At 53.1% G+C, this 22,381-nt stretch overlaps 1 protein-coding gene across 5 annotated transcripts in view; it reads right to left on the reverse strand.

The window, feature by feature from the left end:
- Window positions 1-2,122: 2,122 nt before the first annotated feature.
- Window positions 2,123-22,381, reverse strand: part of ASB2 (ankyrin repeat and SOCS box containing 2) — a 54,048-nt gene continuing 33,789 nt past the window's right edge. For all 5 annotated transcript variants that reach the window (XM_072963633.1, XM_072963634.1, XM_072963637.1 and 2 more), the window contains 7 exons: window positions 20,679-20,845; window positions 19,701-19,856; window positions 17,396-17,641; window positions 14,168-14,339; window positions 6,028-6,592; window positions 4,980-5,133; window positions 2,123-2,819 (listed from right to left, as the gene is read on the reverse strand). In XM_072963633.1, coding sequence (XP_072819734.1) covers window positions 2,683-2,819; window positions 4,980-5,133; window positions 6,028-6,592; window positions 14,168-14,339; window positions 17,396-17,641; window positions 19,701-19,856; window positions 20,679-20,845 — 1,597 coding nt within the window. In that variant the 3' untranslated portion in view covers window positions 2,123-2,682. The remainder of the gene's footprint in view (window positions 2,820-4,979; window positions 5,134-6,027; window positions 6,593-14,167; window positions 14,340-17,395; window positions 17,642-19,700; window positions 19,857-20,678; window positions 20,846-22,381) is intronic.

Raw genomic sequence — 22,381 nt, forward strand, 5'->3', positions numbered from 1 at the left:
AGAAGCAGAAACCTTTACTGAGGAACACCGGGCACCGTGATTCCCCACATGGAAGCACGTTGGGGAAAAATACATCCAGGAAAACTTCAGTATTTAAAACAAAACAAAAAACAAAAAACAAAAAACAAACAGCAGCCACACTAGCAGGTGCAGCAGGCGCTCCCAACCAGAAGGTGAACTGTGTTGGTTCAGAGAGAAATTCAGGAACTCACCTCCGAACCATGGATCCCCAAGCACTGGGTCAAACGTGCTCCTGCTCACGGAATGGAACCACTTTCAGGACTTCTAGTGTTTGAGGGTGCTGTCTAGACTTCTCTGAGGCTGACATCCCCCCGGGGGCTGGGTAGGTGTGGGGGAAAGGGTTTCTGCAAAGGGTGATGGCTGTGAAATCCTCTCAAGGGCAGAGTTGGTCAAAAGATGTAGCAACTGGCACAGCCCGATCTCTGACCAATCAGAACCTACCCCCAGGAGAAGCGGGGCGTTAACCCTTTAGCTGCTGGGTTATGTGGAGGTGCGGGCGGGGACCTGAGGAGGCCAAGACTGGGCAAGGCACTAGAGGGGAGGGGCCCTGACCAGTGGCTGTGACCAACTGGTATGGAGGTACATCAGTAATCTAAGAACCCAAGGTGGCACCCATGCCTCCCAGGCCCGGGGCCCCACGTCCTACAAATAAATGGAGCCCATGCTGAATGCAGTGTCTGAGACCTCCTTCCCCACCCCTCCCACCTCAAGCCTCACCTCCTCCAGGGAGCCCTCCCTCAAACCAGTGTCCCCCTACTACCCAGTGTGTGTGGCCACTGCCCGTTAAGACTCTCTAGGACATTAAGTGACCTGAAAACTGCTGTAGTTTTAAGAGTTTGCCTGATACTCTGCCCCACCTGAAACATCTTTCTGCTCTGTCCTACCATTGACTGCCACCCAGTCTGGCTCCTGGGTCCCAGGGTTTTCCCCTGACTGTGCTGAGCCCTCCTTGGCCACTTCCCCTGGGCCCTGGGCCTGAACATCCCCAGGCTGGGAGGATGCAGGATTCCTTGCAGATTTCTTCAGGATCTCTGCAGCAAGACAGCATGGGACCAAGCCCCTCTCTGGGGCTGGTTCTCCCTGTACCAGGAGGGAGTGGGCAAGACACAGCTGGGTCTCCTGACCCTCAGCTGGAAGCTCTGCTTGGCGGACTCATCCTCTGCAGGAAGACACTGGGACTCACTGGTTCCATGGAAAGCCAGTGTGTCAGAGCCAGCAAGGCCACCAGGAGCCACAATGATGGGAACCCAAGGCCCCAAAGCCAAGGCAGAGCCAGGCCCCAGAACCAGTGCTCCCCCAACCCACCCATCTGCTCACTTCCCAAGGCCAGAAGCTACATCTGACCCTGCTTAAGCCACTACCAGATCCTAGGGTGGGGCTGGAACAGGCTTTCTGCAAAGTTACCTGCTCTGGTGTCACCTGAGTGAGCCTGGGGCTCCAGTGGCTTTAATCACGCTTCCTAGAAACAGAGCAGTCTTAGCAGACAGGACTCGGACCATGAGAAAGTGCTCCAATGGTGCCTAACCTCAGCTTTGCGCCCGCACCTCCCAAAGTGGGCTGGGAGCCCCTGCCTCCCTCCAGAGCCATGTGAAGCCAGAAGGACAGAAAGGCGGGCATAGGGCCTCCTGCCTCTTAAGTTTGGTGCACAAACCATCCCCCCAGCATTTACTCACAGTAGCCAATATTGAGATGTTTTTCCCCTAGTATCTCAGCTTTTGTAGCAAAACAGGTGAGTAGGACGTGAAGACAGTGCCAGGGAACACGTGTGTAACACAAACCCAGGTGTCAGGAGACTTGTAGGCTCCGAGACCCTGTTTGTGAAGAAGCACCTGTTTCCATGGTGACAGGAGAGGAAAACCAACCTTGGCTGCTCCATCCGCACGGCAGAAAGCTGCCCCCTCTCCTTGGGCTGTTGGGTTTCTTCTGGTGAATGAAGGACACACTCTCTTGGGCCTTTCAGCAGCCCAAACCAAAGTGACAGAATCAAGGGTTTGTGTGCCCTTGTCCAAGCCCCTGTCCCACCCCCACGCCCTCCAGGAGCAGGGCTGAGGACCTCAGGGCCTGCAGGGGTCTGGTGAAAGGGACTTCACTGGGCAGGGCATCATCTGTGACATTTATTGTACCTAAGGAAGCCCTCTGGGACTGAGGACTCCCCACCCCACCCCTGCACCACACCTTTGGGGAGAAAGCTCAGAATCAAGTGGAGAGTGCCACAGAGCAAAGGGGGAGGGGCACGGGGACAGCTGCATCCAGGCTGTCTGGGAAGGACAGACTCACCCGGAAAGCTCTCCAGCCACAGCCCAGGGTTGGGGCCAGGCTTCCCTGCTGGCCCCTGTTTTCCCCATAGCACCCCAAGTTCTGCCCTGTCCCCATCTCCGGGCCCCAGGAATGGAGCTTTCTGCCATTCCCGATGGCAAGGAGGTCTGGGACCTCCTCATTAGTTCGAACACAAATAGGGTTTTTCTCCCACTTGACATGTCTGTCCTCTGCTCTGGGCAAAGCTCTGGCCCAGAGAACTGTGAGATCATGGCAGCTGCCCCAGCTGAGAGGGAGACAGCCCACAGCCTCATCTGTCACCCGGTCCCCTTGGATTTGGGGACACCGCTGTCCTGAGATTGAGTGAACCAGTCTGAGGAGCCGCTCCTTCTCCACAGGCCCCAGTTACTGGGTGTTCTCATATTTCAGGTACCTAATCAGCCTGCCGGGGAGGGGCAACGTGTCCAGGAGTTTGATGCGGTATTTCCCAATGGCCTTTCGAACTCGCAGCCGGCAAAGGTGAGCCAGAGGTCTTGGAGGTTCTAATAAAAGGAGAGAAAAAGAGATGTGGATCTGTCATTTGCAACTGGCAGAAGGTTTGCATCTGTGACCCCTGGCTTGTGGGAAGCACCCAACCCATGTGGCTGGCTGAGAGGGGGTGCCTGGACTCTCCCCATGCCTGGTGACACCGGTCCCTGCCAACTGAAAATGTGTCACCCCTCATTGGTCTGTGCAGCCCCAGGAAGTAGGTAGGGCAGGTACCAAACCCATTTCACAGGTGAGGACTTAGTGAGGATAAGCTTGCCTAGAGCTGGCATCGCCCTCATCTTGTGCTCTTTCCTTTACGCTCAGCCTGGACCACCCCCCCCCCCAACAGCCTCAGCAAGGGGGTCAGAGGGTGTGACCTCTTAAGTGCCCCCATGCATGGAATTCAGCTCTGGGTGGTGCAGAGATGTCAGGGTCAAGGCGTAGGGACTGGGCAGCTCCCAGCAGGTCCCAGAATCCCACTGGACAGCCTCCTACAGGAGGCCCCCTGGGATACCCCATACAGTGGTTTCTCGGGTCGGGGAAAGGAGGGGCCAGGAGAGATAAGAACAGGGCCTAATGCATCTAGTAATGGGGTAATTTATTTTAGCCCTGGGAATGGGGTAGATGGTTGTTGAATCAAAGAATGCTGTCCATTCATTCAACAAACACATGCTGACCCCTTTGCTGTGCCTGGCCCTGTGCTCGGGCCAGAGACGCAGGGGGGCCCACTCAGGGGCTTTCGAGAAAGGCTTCCACACCAAATGGCGCATCTGAGCAGGATGGGTGGGTAGGAATTTTCCAGGTGAGGAAGGGAGGCAGGAGAAGTGGCGGTGTCAAACCTAGGGGGCCACCGCTGCCCAGGGAAGATCAGGAGGCAGAGGAAACGTGCGGGGAGGGCAGAGAGGCCAGGCGGCTGCAGGCTGCCTCACTAGGGGCCCCGTCACTGCATTTCTGACATTTCCAATGGCCTTGATCTCACTTAGGACAGAGCCTGCCCTCTGGGAAGCTCAGCCCCTTTCTCAACTGAGTGAAGACTGAGCTTGTGGAGGGAAAGGCAAAAGGTGGGCAGAGGACACCTGGGCTGGTGCTGGCTGGCGTCGTGGCTGGCTTCGGAGTCTCTGGGACAATGATGTCAACATCACAGCATTAAATGAAAGAGTATGTGGGAGTATGTTCTGCAGATGGAGGGTGGGCTTAAAGAAACCGGTATTAGTTAAGAACTATTTGTTCTTCCTGTTAATAAATGTTCGGAGCACACTAATGAGTTCTGCATTTTTTCCCCTTGGGACCCAGTTTAGTTGTAAGAAATTACCCCTCCCAGGGAGGGTGGGAGGAGGGGACAGTGAAAGGTGGGGCTGACATCTAAGCCGGGACAGCTCCACCCTCTAGTGGCCGAAGATCACGGTGACAGCAACAATTAATCCATTAATTCAATGAACGTTGATTGAGCATTTGCCCTCTGTGAGTGGGCAAGTCAGTGCCACCCTCCCCCTGTCCCTGGCCCAGTCACTTTATCAGAGGCCTCAATTCAAGTGCTCCTAGGCATTTGTGCAAATGAAAAATCCTGCAGCAGGCTTGGGTTCAAAGGAGAACAGGGAACAAGGAGGGACATGGAGAGTCAGAGTCAGGGCACGGGCTCCAAGTGTGGCCTGTGAACTGGCAGTACTGGTGCCACCTGGGAGCGTGCTGAAATGCAGACTCTCAGGCCCTGCTCCAGGCCTGCTGAATTAGACTCGCATTTTAAACAAAATGCTCAGGTACGCACTTTACAGTGTGAGACCAGCATTTCCTCCTCTACGCGCCATGCTGCTTCTCCGCGACCCACAGACATGGGCAACTTACTCTAAAGGTCCTGATACCCCTCAGGGAGCCGGAACTGCTTGAAACCTCCTGGAAAGATTTAATGGAGGGATGCTGAGGTTGATCAAATCTGGGTTTGAATCACAGCTCTGCCACTAACTAGTGGTGAGACGTGTGCCCAGTTGACAGTCTCTCTGAGGGTGAGTCTCCTCATTTACAAAACCAGGAGTCACAGAGACACTGTATGTGACACACGGCACAGAACCGGGCATGTGTACCTACTCATCAATGTTAGTAACAGTCACATGCCCCGAGTTCTGGGCCTGAGTCAGGGAGGGTGACCTGCCAGCAGCGGCAGCAGTGACAGCCCCTACCTGCCTTCTCCTTGATGACGGCCCAGTCCTCGAAGCTGTCAATGTGCTCCTTCAGCCGTGAGCAGAGCTGCACGTTGCCCACATAGTCCAGGAGGACGTCGATGATGGGCCCTGCCCAGCGGCTCACCTCCGGGGTGGACAGGATCTCGCAGAACTGAAAGAGAACACACACCAGTGCCGGGACGCCCAGGACCCAAGGCACCACCTCAGCAAGCCCATCCTACAGGTGGGAACCAGAGGCAGGTGAGGGTAAGGGACAGGTCTGAGGACAGCTGTTGGGCATGCCCAGGGTAAAATCCAGTTCTCCAGATTCACATCCCTCTCTCATCAACATAGGCCTCTGCTGCCAAAAGTGGGAGGCGGGCAACTTGCAAACTGCATCACCTCCCTAAGCCTAGACTTCCTTGTCTAGAAAATGGGTATATGACACCAACTTTAAAGGTTTTTTTGTGAAAAGTAAGGTAATAATATCAACTTCTTTGCACACTGTAGATGGCCCATAAATGATGGCCATTAGCCATTATAAGTATCTCCATAAGAAGGGTGTTTCTGACTTTCTTTTCATTTTAAGTTCAGACTCTTTGTCATCACCATGGACAGGCTCTGCCTCTGCGACACCGACTTTCTGCACCTCACCTGACCTTACACCAGCCTGCTCTCACTTCCACCCCGGTTCTGGTAAATCAACATCATATATCAGGTGTAGGTTTGCTGGGGGTGATGAACCCTCAGTTTTGCAGTTCCCCACCAATCTCCTGCTCCACTGTTCCTTTCTTGAATTCCTCAAAACAGCGGACCCAAAAAAGGATTTAACGGTTCGTGTGAACACTAAGTTCTCCTGCTTCTAAAGCGCGCTCACCACTGGGATCCGCTGACTAAGCATCAGTTCACACTCCCTCCAAAGCGTATTAACCACTGGTTCACATCGCCTCCGAATCCTGCTGTCATCTTCTGCTACCTCCGAAACGTAATCCACGCTGCCCCGGAGCGAGTGAACCACCAGTCCCCCCAGCCTCCGGAGCGCACTCCCCCGGGCGTGTCCTCCTACCTGGACCACGCCGGGCGCCTTGTCAGAGGCGGGCACGTCGTTGAACCTGTTGGAGGGCGGCGGAGGGGGCGGGTGCGGGCCGTTGCCGTACAGGCAGGAGAAGCAGGGCTCGCCGTTGCAGCCGAGGTCCATGAGGAACTTGAGCAGGGACAGGTACTTCATGGCGAACATGATGGTGGCGGGGAAGGCGGTGGGGTGCGTGGCGATGTAGGCGTCGATGTTGGCGCCGTGGTCCAGCAGCAGCTGCATGGTGCGCAGGCAGCCGTGGCGGATGGCCACTAGCAGAGGGTTGATGACGTCGCGGTTGGGGTCGGCGCCGGCGAGCAGCAGCAGCTCGGTGGCGTACACGTTGTTGTTGATCACGGCGAAGTAGAGCGCGGAGCTGCGCCGGTCCTCGTAGAGGCGCGCGCGCTCGGGTGCCAGCGGCGCGTTCACGTCGAAGCGCGCGCCCAGCAGAGCCTCCAGCACCTCGTCGTTGTTGCGCTCGGCCGCCAGGTGCAGCGGGCTGATGCCGCTACGGCGCACGCGCGTGCGGCTGGTCACCGGCAGCAGCATCTGGACGATCCTGCGGGCGGGGCGGGCACGCGCGGGTCACGGGGCGGTCCGCACGTCGAGGCCCGACCGGCCAGCAGGGGGCGCAGAGGGGCCCGGCTCGGCCACCACTCTCAACTACTGTGTGGAAAGGCGCGGGCCCACCAGCAGGGGGCGCGGCGGAGACAGCCCTTCTCAAAATTACCACTTGGGGAGCAAGTGGGTGCGTTTCACACAAGAGGAAACTGAGGCTCAGAGAGTTTCAACCACCTTCCCTAAATAACATAGTCAGTAATGGATGGAGCTACGCTTCAAACCCATAATCCTTAGCCTCCAAAGACTAAGTCCTTAAAAACCTTAGCCAGACTGGACTGCAGTTTCATGAATGTCTTGCTGATTTATTTCAGACCAAGACATCCCCAGCTCAGTTCTCTGGAGGGATTGACTGGAAGACCCCCAAACCTGCAGTGGAGCCACACGGTGAAGTTTGGAGCTAGATCCTACCCTGCCTAGGTCGGGTGGAGTTTGAGGGGGCAGGGACAGCCATATCCAAGGGCTTGCTATATGCCAAGAGACATCTGAAGATTTTGCAAACACTATTTGGTTTAATCTTTACAACAACCCACGAAGTAAATCTCATCCTTCCCACTTTTTCAGATGAGAAAAATCAATGCTCAGAGAGGTTAAGGGACTTGCCCAGGCCATACATCGGGAGACACAAACCAGGAATTGCACCTTCCTCTGACTCCAGGGCTGAGCTGTCCTGCACCTCTGTCTTGCCACCCAGGGCCCCCTGGTAGAGCTATCAGGTCCTGGGACAGGATGGGACAAAAGTGTCTGGCCCCAACCACTCCTGCCTGAGGCCCCACTCAGCCTTCAGTGACCTCATCACTGTCCTGTGAGTCTCAATACCTCTTCTCCTGAAGGCTGACTTTAGCCTCTCCCAGGCTTTCTGCCCTGCCCATGGCCTGGAGAGGGTCGATCAGCTGGGGCTGAAGCTGGAGATTCTTGCCTGCCCTGACTCTGCTCTCTCCAAATCAAGCACCGTTCTCAGCACTTAACCTACATTAATCTATTATATCCTCCCAGTAGCCCTATAAGGTCGGTACTCATATAATCTTCATTTACATATGAGGAAACAGAAGCCCAGAGAGGGTATGTGACTTGCCCAAGGACACACAGCCAGTAGGTGATAGAGCCAGGATTTGAACCCGGGTAGTCTGATTTCCCCCTAGAGAGAGGGCCACACTCTTAACCACTCCCCTAACTTCTTATGTAGCAATTAGGTTATAGCTGGTATGTTGCAGGGTTTTGCATTCTTCACAAAGTGTTAACTTGCCTGCCCCATTTTACTTTCACTGTAGCCCTGTGGGGTAACCAAAGTGGGTCTGTAGCCTTCTTTTTAACGGAGGGGCCTCAGAGAGATGAAATGACTAATTAAAGGTCATAAAGCTGTTCTGGGGCTTGACCCCTTGTGTTTGCTCTCTTCCTCTAGACCCCTGCCACCTGCCAGGCTCTGGCCACTGACATGATTCCAGTGACGAATCCACCCAAGTTCTGCTGACCTCAAGGCCCCATGTGGGCTCCAAGGAGGTGGCCGTGGCAGGGCAAGCAGGTGCCACCAGGCCCGTTCCCACGACTCTCTGCCTCCTGGCACTCGGGCTTCCTGGAAATCTGATGCCAGGGACCTCCCATTAGGACCTCAGTGGAAAGTATTATTATTGTTAGTGACGCTGTGTTTGCCTAAAATCTGCCTTTAAAACCTCAAAAGGAAATTCACACACCCAGGGGGGCTAATTGCCTCCTAATTTCTATTTGTGCAGCCCCAGGGGGCCTGACCTTGCTCTGTAGAGGTGCTGGACAAAGGCAGGGTGGAGGCCTCCCCCTGGACCGTAGCCATCGCCAACAAATGCTCCCTAACAGCCGTAACATGCCCAAGCACGAGAAAAACAGCAAGAGAGACTGCCCGGGGCCGCTGGCCAGATGGGCTGGTATCTCTGGCAGGTCACAGCTGGTCTCCAGCAGTCCCCCGCCGAACCAAGGGAAAGTGGCAGGAATGTGGGAACATGACTGGACGCTGCCTGGAGTCCCAAAAGCCTTGTCTTCATGACACAGTGAAATCATCTAACTGTTGTCCGCTTCTGTAGGGCTTTGCCAATCTGAAAGTAAATGTGTAATGCCGGACAGGGTCCGGAGATCAGTGTGTCCAGCCTCCCATTTTACAGAGGGTGAAACTGAGACCCAGATGTGGGGTGGGAGAGACAGTGAGGTTGGACTGGAGGTGGATGGCAAAACCAGGGCAGAATGCAAGGGTCCAGACCACCCGGAGCCAGGGCTTTCTGTGCTCCCCCAGCCCCCCAGCCCTGGGGAGTGTTGGTGGCCCCACTGCATATTGTCACTTTTCTCCCCCGGCCCATTTTGTGGGATGGAAGGAGGGAGGATGAGGGGAAGACCCCACAAGACAGGTTGGGACCTTCCCACTTCTCCCACAGGCAGGTCCTGGAACCACAGGTGCTTAAAGTGCACCTTAAGAAGAGAACAAAGGTGCCCATTGCCTGGTAGAACATTTGGTGTCTGGGAGGCCCAGCGCCCTGTCCCTCTCTTCTCCTTTTCCTGGCACAGGGGTTGCACCCACCAGTTCAGGCTCTGGGACCAGAGCAGGTCCAGCTCAGAGCTATTCCAAGAAAGCCCAGGACAGCAGCTCAGCAGGTGACCTTAGAAGTCAGTCCCAATGACTGAACCGTTGCCTTGTTCCTGGGACCCACCAGAACTGAATCCCACCCTCCCTGTCCCTGCCCAGGATTCGAGTTTCTCAAAGGCTGCCACCCTACCACGCTGCCTGTCCCTGGCTTGGGTACCCTGCCTGAACCCCAGCCCAGCGGCAGGGACTAGGGAAGAGAGCTTTGAGCCAAAGGAGGCTATCCTTAGCAGTGCGGGGTCCCACATGGGCAGCGGACCTGAGTTACACTACCAGCCCTGCCTGTCAGTGCTGGGCCATCTCAGGCAAGTCACTGAACCTTGCTGAACCACATCTACAACAGAGGGGCAATGACTCATAACAAGAGTGTCGCTGCTGCTACTGACAGCTACCTACACTTTACTGAGTCCCTGTGCATCACTGTGAGCACTTCACCCTCCTGGATAATCATTACCATAACATCTCTGAGCGCTTGCTATGTGCCAGGAATTGTTCAAAGTGCTTTGCGTGTTTACTTCATTTAATCCTGGAAATGATCCTATGAGCAAGCACTTTATCTCATTTACTCTCCATGATAACGCAGCAAAATGGGATTGCTATGCCCAGGTTACAAAACACAATTTAACACTATCTTTCACCGAAGCTGCTTCTGAGGATAATATGAGGTCTTACACATTAAGCTGCTCGGCACATAGTAGGCCCTTAATACGAGATGCTATTGGTATCTTGAGTGCCTCGGTGACTGCATTGCACTGCCCCTGCTGCACCAAACACGGAGGCCTTCTGGGTCACCGGGTCACGGTGGTGTGACCTTTGCCAGCGTTCAGTGTAGATTTGACTGTGGACTTGACTTTCACAAGGGAACTAGCCGCCCACAAATGGCTCGGTTCCCAATACCACTGGGCCGCACTGTGTCACCCTGGGGCGGGTGTGTGTGTGTGTGTGTGTGTTGCGGGGATTACCTCTTCTCTGGGCCCAGGTGGAGCGAGAAAAGTCTCCACCAGTGGAGAATCTGCCTGAGGATCTTCCGAAGGGCACAGTGAGACTCCTGCCCATGAGTAAAGTCTGTCGCTTTTCCCCGGGAGCTGGAGCAGGGGAGCAGTTCCTCCATGAAGGAGGAAGAAGAGCTCGGCCACGGCAGTTCCGCACCACTTGCTGCGCCGAGTGTCTCTAGGGCTCTCTAGGGCTCCCTCTCCCCAGAGAGAGAGAGTGGAGCTTGCTGAGGATGCAAACTGCTGGCTCGAAATCCCTGTGCAACTCAGAATCCCTGAGAGAATCCTAGAAATGCAGGTTCCTGGGCTCTGCCACCCAGGGCTGATTCAGCAGATTCGGGGAGAGGCCCAGGAGTCTGCGGCAGGTGATCCATGCATCTTGTCTTGAGAAACTTTGACGCAAACCTTCATCATTTTCCTCCACAAGATACAAGCAATAGTCAGTTTCCTGGAGGGGATGAGGTTGGGTCAAGGCGCCTGTCCTCTTATTTTCTGGGAGGCCTTGAGCTCTGAGCCTCAGTTTCCCTTTCAATTAACAGGGATGCTAACTTGCTCGTGAATATGCTGCATAAACTGCATTCTAATTTAATGCATTCAATGCTTTCTATTTTGCCTTTTCCTGGAAAGGGTTTTAAGTAGCTTGCAAAGGTAATATAAATTAGAAGTAAAAGAGGAAGAATATTTAAAAACAAAGGGGTCAGAAGTAAGGCTTAAAATGCAAGTCTGTATCACAAAGTCAGCCACAAAATCGACTCTAAGATACTGGGTCTCTATTGGAATGCATGGTTAAACCATCTGGGCTGCTTTTAGAAATCCTGCAGCCCCAACCTCAACCCAGTCTGCTTACAGTGAAATCTCTGAGGGCGAGGCCCAAGCCTCAGGGTTTTGAGCTCCCCGGGGGTTCCCGTGTGTGGCCAAGGTTGAGGACCACTGGTTTCAGTGCTATTAGGAATTCAGTTTAAAGGAAACTTGGGGTAACTGCTCTTGTTATTACAAACTGTTTCTTAATAAATCTAACTTTGGTGTTGAGTTTTAATCTCAGAAGGTGTCTTTGCTAAATTGGAAATGAAAAATAAGAAAAAGTGTGCCTTGGAGGTGCCTAAGACTTTGGGATCTTGGGGGCTCCATTCTCAGCCACGCCCAAATGTCACGCCCTCCAGTTAAATGTGCAAAGAGAAGGTACCATCTGGCGAACACCGAGACCAGCTGCTGGAGCCACTTTCCATGCTGCGGATGGGCAGGGTGTTCTGGCAGGTGGCTGAGTGTGAAAGGCCTAGAGAATGTCACAGCAAATCCCCAAGCAGCGAAAGGAGGACAGTGTGGAGAGGGCCACATGATGGCACATGCCTTATGCCCAGGGAATGAGTGCAGCTCTGGGGGCTTGCCTGGCCACAGCTCCACCAGGTGGCACAAACTGCTGGGAACCTGGCTTTAACCCTCTGTAAGGCAGCCCTCAAAGGTGGCCTGGGCCCTCTGTCTTGGGGCGCAGGGGGAAATGGGGTCTAGAAATGGAGTGAATAACTGGGGAAATAGCTTTGGGAGTCTGCACAGGTCCAAAGGAGAAGACTTTAGGGGAACATAAACCATACACATAGGTGGTTCCAGAGAGAACCAGCCTTGCTCCCTGGCTGTCCTTAGGCACACCCAGTGCTCCTTCAAACTCCCCACCAGCTGGAGCCAGACTGTCAACATCTGAGTCCACCTGAAGGCATCCGGGTGTGATTGAAGGATGCCAGCTGATAATCTCAGCTCAGCCACTCTCTGGCAAGCCACTTCCCATCTCTGGCCTCAGGTCCCTCCTCTGCAAAATCAGGCTTGGACTAAATCAGTGGTTCCCCTAAAGATTTGGCTGGGCTGTATCTGTTGGCTCAGAGCTTTTCAAAGATAGAAGACTGGACTCCCCTCTCCTGGAGATTCTGGTTCCATGTGTCTGGGATGCGTCATTTAAAAAATAGCCCAAAGTTACTGTGTGGTCCAGACAAGTGTGGGGAGCCGGTGGGCCAGGAGATTTCGAAGGACCAACCCTTCCCTCTCTTTCCCTCTGGAGGTCTCTGGAGTCAGGCTAAGGTAACCCATGTTTGTTGACTGACGCTGAATCTTTCTGGAGCTGAAGAGAAGGATGCCATTTTGCCCATCGCCTCTGCCTGACCTGAGCTGCCTTTGTCCCTCCACTGGCTTAACTGAAAGATGATAGAATGGATGCTCCCTATGTAAGAGAACACAGACTCAGTGAGCACCTACTGTGTGCCAGGTGCTCTGCGGGGGGCTTTATTTCCATTCTAAAGCCACATGTATCCATTTCACCAGTCCATACAACAGCCACCAAGGCAGGTACAACTACGTCACATTTTATAGAAGTAACTGAGGCTCAGAAAGGTCAAGCAACTTCCCCAAGGACTTAGCAAGAATTCAGACCCACATCTGTCTGCCTCACAGAGAGGTCCAGAGGAGGCGGGGTCTCTGTGCATGCATGTGGCAGGGGGGCATCCTTGGTTGGTCATTTGTGGGGCAGCCTGCCAAGCAGGGCCTGGGGCTCTGAAGGCCAGCTCTGTCTCCTCGTGTGTCCATTCTCTGGGACGTCACTCCCACCCCATTTTCCTCTGCCTTAGCGGAGACAACTCCCTCCGCCCAGCCTGCACAGCCTTCTCCCTGCTGAGGACAGGGCTGCCTTTCCCAAAGTGTACTGGGGTACTCAAGATGGGATTTTAGGTGAGAAGTTTTTTTTTTTATTAGTTGTAAATTGGTGCATTTAACGATTTAATTGTGTAATAAACACTTCCTTTTGAAAATATACTCACTTTAAATTAAAAATATCTTTAAAGGTAAATACTAAGAAATGAGGCTATAGAGATCTGAAATCAGGAAGAAAGTCTGGGAAAGCTCAAAGTTTGGGGAACACTGGTCAAGTGGAAATTACTGGGCCTGTGCATCCATCAGGGGCAGCTGGAGTTCCGCCTGCTGGCCAGGTCTTCCCTGACCCTCCAGCTGGTGGTGGTGCTGGTGGAGGTTTAATAACTGGCTCTCTGGGGGGAAGGTGGCTCTGATTTCTAACAGCCACCAATGCCCATGGTGTAAATACTCTCCGCATGGACAATTTCAGACCACCAGTGGATCAGTCAGCTCACGTGAGCTGTATAAGCCAGCTCCAGACACCCCTGCTCCAGCCCACGCTGGTCTCTCCCCTCTAGGACCATCATGGAGCTTAGCTCTTCATGCTCTTTCATTTGTCATGAATTCGTGTGTATGTGTGTGTGTGTGGGGGGGGCATCTTGCCTCCCACCAGATTGCTCCCTGAGAACTTAAGCTTCTCTCATCTTGTTCAAAGAACCCAGCACATAGTAAGTGCTCAATAAAAACTATTATCATTGATACTGTGTTTGTATTATTGTAGGTATCCCCTGCATACTTGCTAACTGCCTGAGAGGTTATCGTTGCATCTTCAACAGAAATATCACTAGTGCAGACTGATAGTTGACATCCTGCATGGAATCCACCAGATGTGACGCTTGGAACAAGTGAGTTCCTGTCATTTACAAGCTGAGTGACCTTGGGTAAGTCAGTCAACCTCTCTGTGTCTTAGCTTCCTCATTTGAAAAAAAAAATGAAGATAATACTAGTTGCCTCAGTCTATCTGTTAAAAGAATTATGAAAACTAGAGTTGTTAAAAGGATTAAACACGTTTATAATGTAAAGTGCTGGTAAGCACCACAAAGATGTTTGCTATTATTATTGTTGCTGCTGCTGTTGTAAGCGTTCACTCTAGTTTGCTAACTGCTGAGTGGTTTTCCACTTCTCCACCTAAAATGTGCCCTCCACTCTGACCCTCTCTCGCGCCTTCCTAACCCTGTGGGCGGGGCATTCGGAGGAATGGGCGGGGCGGGGCGGAGCCGCGGGCCGCGGGGGCGGGGCCCGCGCTGACCTGTAGTTGCCCTTCTTGGAGGCGATGTGCAGCGGCAGCAAGCCGTCCTTGTTGGTCTTGTTGGCGTCGGCGCCCTGCGACAGCAGGAACTCCACCACCTCCTCGTGTTCGTTCTTGCAGGCCTCGTAGAGGGCGGACGCGCTGTCGCTGGCCTGTGTGTTGATGTCAGCGCCTGGCGGAGGGGAGGCAGATCAGTGAGTGATCCGCCGGGCACTGCCCTAGAGGTAACGCCCGCCTCAGGCTGGGCACCGCTGGGCTAAGCGCTGAGACACGCTGGACCACCTAGAGGACCCCCGGATCCTTCCTGCCACATCCAGCCCCCGGGGCCCGCCAGCCTGAGCAGAGGCCTCTCAGAACCTAAGAGCCGCGGTGATGATGCCGAGATTTACTGAACACTTACTGTGGCCGGGGCACCGGGCTCTGCGTGCGCTCTCTCTTTGAATCCACAACGTATCGTAAGCTCATGCAGTCAATAACTACTTTAATCTCCATGTCGCAGACAAGGACACTGACGCACAGGGGACCTCTGCAACTTGCCCCAGTGCCCCCAGCTCACAAGGGAAGAGCCAAAACTTGCACCCAGATGGTCTGACGGCAGAAGCCCCAGCAGATGGTCTGATGGCAGAGACCATGCTCTCAACACTCATTCCACCTAAAACGATTCGGATCCTGCCCGGAGGAGGGCCTTCCCAACTCCAGGAGGGCACAGTGCCTCCTCAGAAAGAAAACCCCCAGTCACGCTAATTTTTCATGAATTGGGATTTGCTCTTTTCCCTCTTCCATTTCAAGGAATGAGAGAGGAGTTACTTCCTGTCTCCTCTGAAGCAAACACTGCTCTGTGCTGACAGGAGGAGGAATCAAGCCTGGTGACAGTCTCGCTTCAGCCCTGAATTCTGCACCTTCTCTGACTCCAGGTGATGGAGAGGACACATGGGTTTCTCTGCACAGAGAGATGCAGCCTGTTCGCAGTCCCTTTCTGTTCTGGAAGGAAATAGAACTGACACAGTAGTGAGGTGTCAGCGAGGGCTGAAATCAAGACCATCTGTTAACCACAGTTCCCCTCTCTCTGGGCATCTTGCTTGCCACAGGCTTTCTGGTAATTTTGAATATCTGATGACTGATTTCTGGTCTAGCGGAAAGAGCACAGGCTTTCGTGATAGACAAGAACAAGTTGAAGTTTCTGTTTCATGTTTTACAAGCTCAGTGGCCTCAGGCAGCCTTGAAGAACTTCAGTTTTCTCATCTATTGACCAGGAATAATAGTACCTACCAACCAGGGTGACTGTGAGGCGTAAATAAGATAATGTAAGTAAGTATCTGCTAGAGTGAATGTTTGGGTCCTCTGAACATTCACATGGAACCTAATGCCCGGTTTGATGGTGTTAGGAGGTGGGGCCTTTGGGAGGTGATTAGGTCATGGGGGTGGAGCCCTCATGAATGGGATTAGTGCCCCAGTAAGAGTGCCCCCTCACCCCTTCCACCGTGTGTGAGGACACAGGGAGAAGGTGGCTGTCCAGGAAGTAAGAACAGGCTCCTGTGCGACGCCGAACCTGCTGGCTCCTTGATCTTGGACTTCCCGGCCTCTGGAACTGTGAGAATTAAACTCTGTTGTCTATAATTCACCCAGTCTGTGATATTCTGTGATAGCAGCCCAAATGGACTAAGACAATCTCCTCGCCCAGTGCCTGGCGCAGGGAGGGTGCTGGGGCACACATCAGTTCTCCAGGATGGAGGGGCCAAGGCGCACGGGCTGGTTCTGCCTCCCCTCTGGAGGGAGAGTTGGCGAGTGGCTCTGACACTGCCGAGCTCCAAAGTCAGGCTCCCTGGAAGCCTGGACCCCGCCAGCAAAGCCGCCTGCTCACACAAGAAAAATATTTGGATTTCAAAATGGACTCAGCCCACAATGGGAACAGACCCTGACTCAGAGCATCAGCAGGAGAGCTGGGCAGATGTACAGGGCTCGCCGGTTCCCCTCGCCCGCTGAGCACCCTGCCCTTTGCCCAGCCTCCTCGCCTGGCTCCCAGGACCCTGCCTGTGCCCCTTTGTTCTCAGACTAATCAGTGCAGGTTTGTCCCCGGCAGCAAGGAACTGCCTTGGGTCTGTTTTCCCCAGGGCTCAGGCACGTGCTGAGTAAGTGGATGGTTCTCCGGGCCAAGTCCCACGATGGAAATTCTCAAGGTCTGGGGCCACGTGGTGAAGTGCAAGGAGCATGCAGTTTGGAGTCAGATGGACGCGGTTGGAATCCAGGCTCTGACTGTGACCAATCATGTAAACTCTCTGAACCTCAGTCTCCTCATCTACAGAAAGGCACGAGGACACTACCTACCTCTTCAGGCTAGGGAGAAGACCCCATTGGCCTATTCTATGTTCCTGCTTAGTGCAGGGTTTGGCACAGCACAGGTCCTCAACGAATTATTCCAACTCTCCACCAAGGTCTGGCTTACCTCTGGTTTCTCTGTTGCTTGAGTGGAAGAGTCATATCCCACAGAGGGAGAAAAGAAACCAAAAGTGTTCTTGGGGGAGCTCAGAATATAATGCTTTTTAACCAAAAGAGCACCTGCCATTGTCTTGGTGTCTTCTGTTACTGGGACATCATAATGCAGGCAATATTATTTTATTTTGTCCCGTTAAGTGGACAGAGATTTTTTTCAGAGGCAAAGAGTGCAAAGACCAGCATTCACATCCCAGCTCTGCCACGAATTTGCTGTGTAACCTTGGCCAAATCACTTTCCTATTCTGGTCCTTGGTTTCATTGCCTATAAAATGGTAAGGTGACCTAAATGTTGTCTGAGGTTCCTTCTGGCCCTAAAGTGTGACACGGTGGAAAGAGAAGTGATTAGGTTGTCAGGAGGCCAAGAGTCTGGCTAGTTCTACTGCTAATTTGCTATGTGACTATAGATGGGCAAGTTGCTTCCCTTTTCTGGGCCTTAGTTTCCTCATTTGTAAAATGGGGACATTGGGCTAGGTTACAGATATGTGGCATGTGTTCCACTGCCCTCGAAGTTTATGCCTAACTGCAGGCATCACTGGTGGATCTCAAAATGTTTCTGGCTGTGCCTAGACACAGCCTCGGAATCCTTCTCAACACAGCGCTCTGAGGACACCATCACTCAATCAGAGTATGTCCATAAGATGATACCTAAACTTGTCTTCCCTTAGAGTTCATCTCTGGGTCCTTCCCACCTGTGCCCCTTGGGAACTCCATGACCTAGGGACCCTTAGCACTCACCGTGTTTGGCCAGGAACCTCAGTGCCTCCATCTGCCCACTCTGGGCAGCCACGAACAAAGGGGTTATGCCGTAGGCATTCTTGGATTCCACCTTGGCACCTCCGCTCACCAGGATCTCCATGACCTCCAGGTCATTGCGAGAAACAGACTCGTGCAGAGCTGTCCAGCCTCGGTTGCAGCGATGGTTGGTGTCCGCGTTGTACTGCACCAGAAGCCTCACTGCCTCCGCATTCTTGCGCTCACAGGCTGTGCCCAGAGAGAGGCGAGATGGTCACTGGGGCCCCTGGCAGGACCTGGCCAGCCAAGACTTCATTTATGTGTCCGTCCATTCACCCATTCACTCACCAGCCACTCACTCAACAAATGGCCAAGTCCCAGTCCCTGCATTAACCCTGGGACACACAACTAAGGGTCACAGTGATACTAATCAGGCATAATATTTGCGGTTATGTGCCAGGCACTCTGTTCTGAGCACTTTACATGATGAACTGATTTAACTGATTTAGTTCTTCCCACTACCCTTAATGGATGTCATGTTATCCCATTTCACAGATGAGGAAGGTGAGGTACAGACAAGTTAAGTGACTTGCCCAAGGTCACACAGATAATAAGTAGCAGAACTGATTCAAATCCAGGTACTTAGGTCTGGAGTCTCTGTTCCCTGGAAGATTCCAGAATGCCCCTAATTCATCTCCCTTTCCAGTGTTACCTGCTTCAGTCCTCCACGTTGCTGAGGCCAGAAAAGGAGGTGAACAGGGTCACGTTCCTGCTCAAAACACTTCCTCAAAGGTTACTCACTTAGTTTGGGCTAAAATTTATCTTATAAATAAATAATAAAATAAAATAAAATAAAATTTATCTTCTGAGTACAGCTCGTCAAGTCATTCTCAACCTGCTCAAACCACTGTTTTTTTTTAAGCCTCATCACTCTCTTGACCCCTAAATGCAGCCTTGGCTCTGGTGGGGCTATCACAAGAAAGGCTGGGCGTTTGTCCAAATTAGCCATCCCTGGAAGCTTCTCCAAGTCAGTCAAGTGTGGTGAGAAGGAAGGGGGTGCTGCCTGTGTAGTGGCTCAAACAGGACCCCAGGTGAAGCTCCCCACATCTCTAAACCTTGGCTTCCTTACCTGTGAAGCAGAGATAACAAAAACTGCCTGAGAGGATGTTGTGGGAGGCTAGTGAGTGGAAGGTTCTAGTGTGGTGCTGGGCACACAGAGGAGCTCAGGTAGAACCAAGGCCCAGGCTTCAGCTGGGAGTCACCCAGCATCCTGGGAGCTCCCTCTGGGACAGCTGAGTCTTCAGGTTTTGGCTCTGGTGCCCAGTGGACCTGAGTTCTGGGGAAGACACTTCCACTGTGGGACTGCAGTGGACCAGGTTCCTGCTGCCTATGAAATGTTGGAGGTGCTGGATGCCAGACACTTGGGAAACTGGGGATTTCTATAGTTTTTCCAAGTGTAAAGGCCCTATCATTTTTATAAGACCCAGGCTGTTTGCTCAAGTGTGGAGGTGTGAACCAGCCACTTGATCATGTAGTCACTGAGTGTGGTGCTGGCACCCAGCTCCTTGAGTTCAGATCCCAGGTCTGCCCCTTGCTGGCTGTGTGATCCTGGGGCCTCATTTTAGCACTCTGTGCCTTCGGACCTCATCTGTAAAATGGGGAGACTAGCTGCGCCTACCTCATATGTGGATGGTACGAGGGTTAATAACAAGAACAGAGCCTGGCACATAGTAACCACTCATAACTGTTATGATTATTCAGATTTTGTCTCTAGTCACTACTAGGGCAGCCAATGAGTGTCCTTGGATGATGTATAGAGTAAGCCAGGAGTTTTTCGTTTTCTCAATCATCCTGAAGGTACAAATTCTCTCTTATGCCTTTTTGCCTTTGCTTATGCTGTTCCCTCTTCTTGTCCAGCTGGAAAATCCCTCCTGTTCAGGTTCAGCTCTGGCATTCCCTCTGGTGGGAGCCCTCCCCAACATCAGGGCCCTTCTTCTATGCTCCCAGGCACCTCATGCAAAGCCCTTCAACGTCAGTAGCTGACTGTGGTGTTAGGGTGTCTGTGAGTCAATGCCTACCATCTTTTCATCTCTGAGCGTTCAGTGCTCCTCAGCGTGCCTGGTTCATGGGAGGACTTGGGAAATGCTGACTGAACACATGCAAGAATACATTCAATTATGTAAGTTATACATCTGAAGTCATACAGTTGCTCCTTAAAGTAGACCCCCTACACTTTGCAATCAGTCCTCCCAATTGCCCACTTCGTTTCTGGACTCTTCCTCGAGGAAGCTCACCCCGGTGGGCTCACCTTTGTAGAGTGGTGTCTCTCGGGACTTGTTGGAGATGTCAGGCTCCGCCCCGGCCTGGAGCAGGGACTGGAGGCAGTCTAGGTGTCCCCTGCACGTCGCCAGGTAAAGGGCCGTTTCCTCCTGCAGGGTGCGCTGGTCGATGACTGCCGGGTATGCTGAGGAGGACAGACCAGGAAATTCATGAACAGGAAGATAGCCACCTCCACTCCAGCACAGAAGTGGTCCTGATTTCCTCCCATTTCCAGTGACAGACATGTGTGGCATTCACCTGAATTTACCAGCTAGACGGCCTTCATCCTCTTGGACCTGTGCTCAGTCACTTTCACAGGGCTGTTTCAGCTTCCCAGTCATATTAATCCAGCTCAGATGCCACTTCCTCTGGGAAGCCTTCCCTGGTTGACCCCCTTCCTTCTCTACATGACCCTGTCTTTCCCTTACACTGCCAGCAGCTGCCGCTGGAACTCATGCTGCTGTTTCTGCCCTGGAGTGTGATAGGCAGCCTGGGGTCCCTGCTGCTTGAGGGCAGAGGTAGCTCCTGCCTGCAGGTGTTACCCACCCACATCTGGCCTGGGGGAAGCCAAGGCTCAGAGTGGAGACATGATTTGCCCAGGGTCTCACAGCTGTTTGAGACAGCCTAGGCGGGGCACAGGCACAGCTGCGGTATTTTCCATACCAAATCAGCCCCTGGAACATTCTGGAACAAGCTGGCAGTGGCTGTCCCCAAAGTCAGCTCTCCCTCATTCCTTTTCTAGGAATTAGGCTCTCCTGTCCTGGGAAGCCTGTAGAGGTGGCAGGAGGGGTGGGATGGGGACAAGTCACTTCCCTGCTCCCAACTCAGAGACTAACTCTGCAAGGGGGTGAAACTTTGCCCTGCCCCACCCCTCCATGGTTGTAGGGGGCAAAGCTCCAGAAAGATGGCGGCCCTGCTCTTGAGTCCAGTTGCCACCTCTGGCTGCACCCAGAGCCCGCCGCCTCACCTCGATGCAGGGCCTTCAGGCAGCCCAGCTGGCCGTAGTAGGCTGCCTCGTGCAGTGGCAGCCAGCCGTCGTTGTTGGGCTCTGCGAGGTTCCTCCCCGCCTTGATCATAGCCCTCAAGGCCTCTTCATCGCCTTCCTTGATGGCCTTTAGCACGGGGTCCACGGGCCTATGAGAGCAAGGAGCGGGTCATTCCTCAGGACTGGGGAGGGGGTGAGGGGAGGGGGCCAGGCAGGGCCAGGCGGCCTCTCGCCCAGAGGGAAAGCAAGGATGGCAGTGGGAACACCCAGTCCTGCTTCTCCCCACTGCTCTGGGACAGGTGCTCAGCCCCTGCAGACGTGTCCTCTCATGAAGAGAACAGTCCTTCCCAACCCACATGGGCGTGCCCTGGGAACCCCGCCCCGACCTCAGCCCTGACCTTGGCTTCTCCCGCTCTCAGCCCCATCACGGCTTCCTCAGCTTGCCTGTCTGGCTCAGCCCCGCCCTGCCTCTGGTCATAAGCCCTCATCTAACCACTGGCCTTTCCGTGCCTTTGAATGATCATTTGCTCACTGTCTCTCCCACTGGACTGTGAGCTCCGAGAAGACAGGGCTCGTGTCTTTCTTTTATCCCTTGTGATTTGATTCCCAGAGCCCAGCTCAGTGGCTGGTCCATGATAGGTGTTCCACAGATATTTGCAGCATGAAAGAGAAAGAGAGAGAGAATATGGAAGGAAGGAGGGGAGGGAGGAAGAATTCAGAATCTAGGAACCCCCCTAAATTATTTCACTTCCTCATCCCTCCTATTTCCAAAAAGATAGCTTCTTCCCTGTTAGAGTTTTGCTTGTTTCTTTGGGAATTTTACTTATATCTCATTCAAAACAATTTTTCCAATAGCCGCCTTTGAGCATTTGGAGGACATACGGACCTATGGAGATACATGTGGAGGCTGTGGATTAGGCCTTGTCCATGTTCCATCCCCCATGAGCATCCCAGGACCTGGGGTGTTTCCACATCTTTACCTCCAAGTTGGGCGCCATGTAGGGAAACTTTGCTAGAAACAAGGCAAGCTCATTCGCTTCCACAGATGGAAACCAAAGGTCCTTTTGAGCAGGGCTTCTTGGTGTCCAAAGAGCATTAGGGGACCCCTCTGTCCCTGTAGCTTTCAGTGGCTGCGTCTGTTATACCAAGACCATTTCTACCAAGAGGATTTGGGCTTACAGTACCAGCCTCCAAAGGGGCCGATAACTAACCCCATGGGAGGTTTTAGTGATGATTAAACTCCTTCCTTCAGCACAGTGCTCCAGAGCGTACCAAGCACCTCCACCTTCACAGCCTGTTTGTGCTTCGAGCAGCTCTGGGATGAAGGCACAGACCCCTCACAGGGGGACTCTTTACTGTGAGCATCTCTTTGGGGTCTTCCCAACTCCCTCCTTGTTGCTCCTGACCCTTCTCACCCCCAGAACTTTTAGATACTGAAAGTCTTAAACACTTGAAGGATTAATGAATTTGGAGCCCTCATAATTTAAAACTTCTGAATGTTTAAAAAGATTTCAGAGCTAATGTGAATGATAACTTCTTAGCTTGGTTCCTCAGAGCCCCTTTGTTCATTCATTTGTTCATTCATTCATTCACTGAGCTGCCTTCCCCCTTCCTTGGAGGATCAGTGAAAATCATGACTGCTGCGACTGCAGGTCCACTCCTGGGGAACATTCTGCATACATGGT

The sequence above is a fragment of the Vicugna pacos genome, chromosome 6, assembly GCF_048564905.1.
Source record: "Vicugna pacos chromosome 6, VicPac4, whole genome shotgun sequence".
Classification (NCBI taxonomy): Eukaryota; Metazoa; Chordata; class Mammalia; order Artiodactyla; family Camelidae; genus Vicugna; species Vicugna pacos.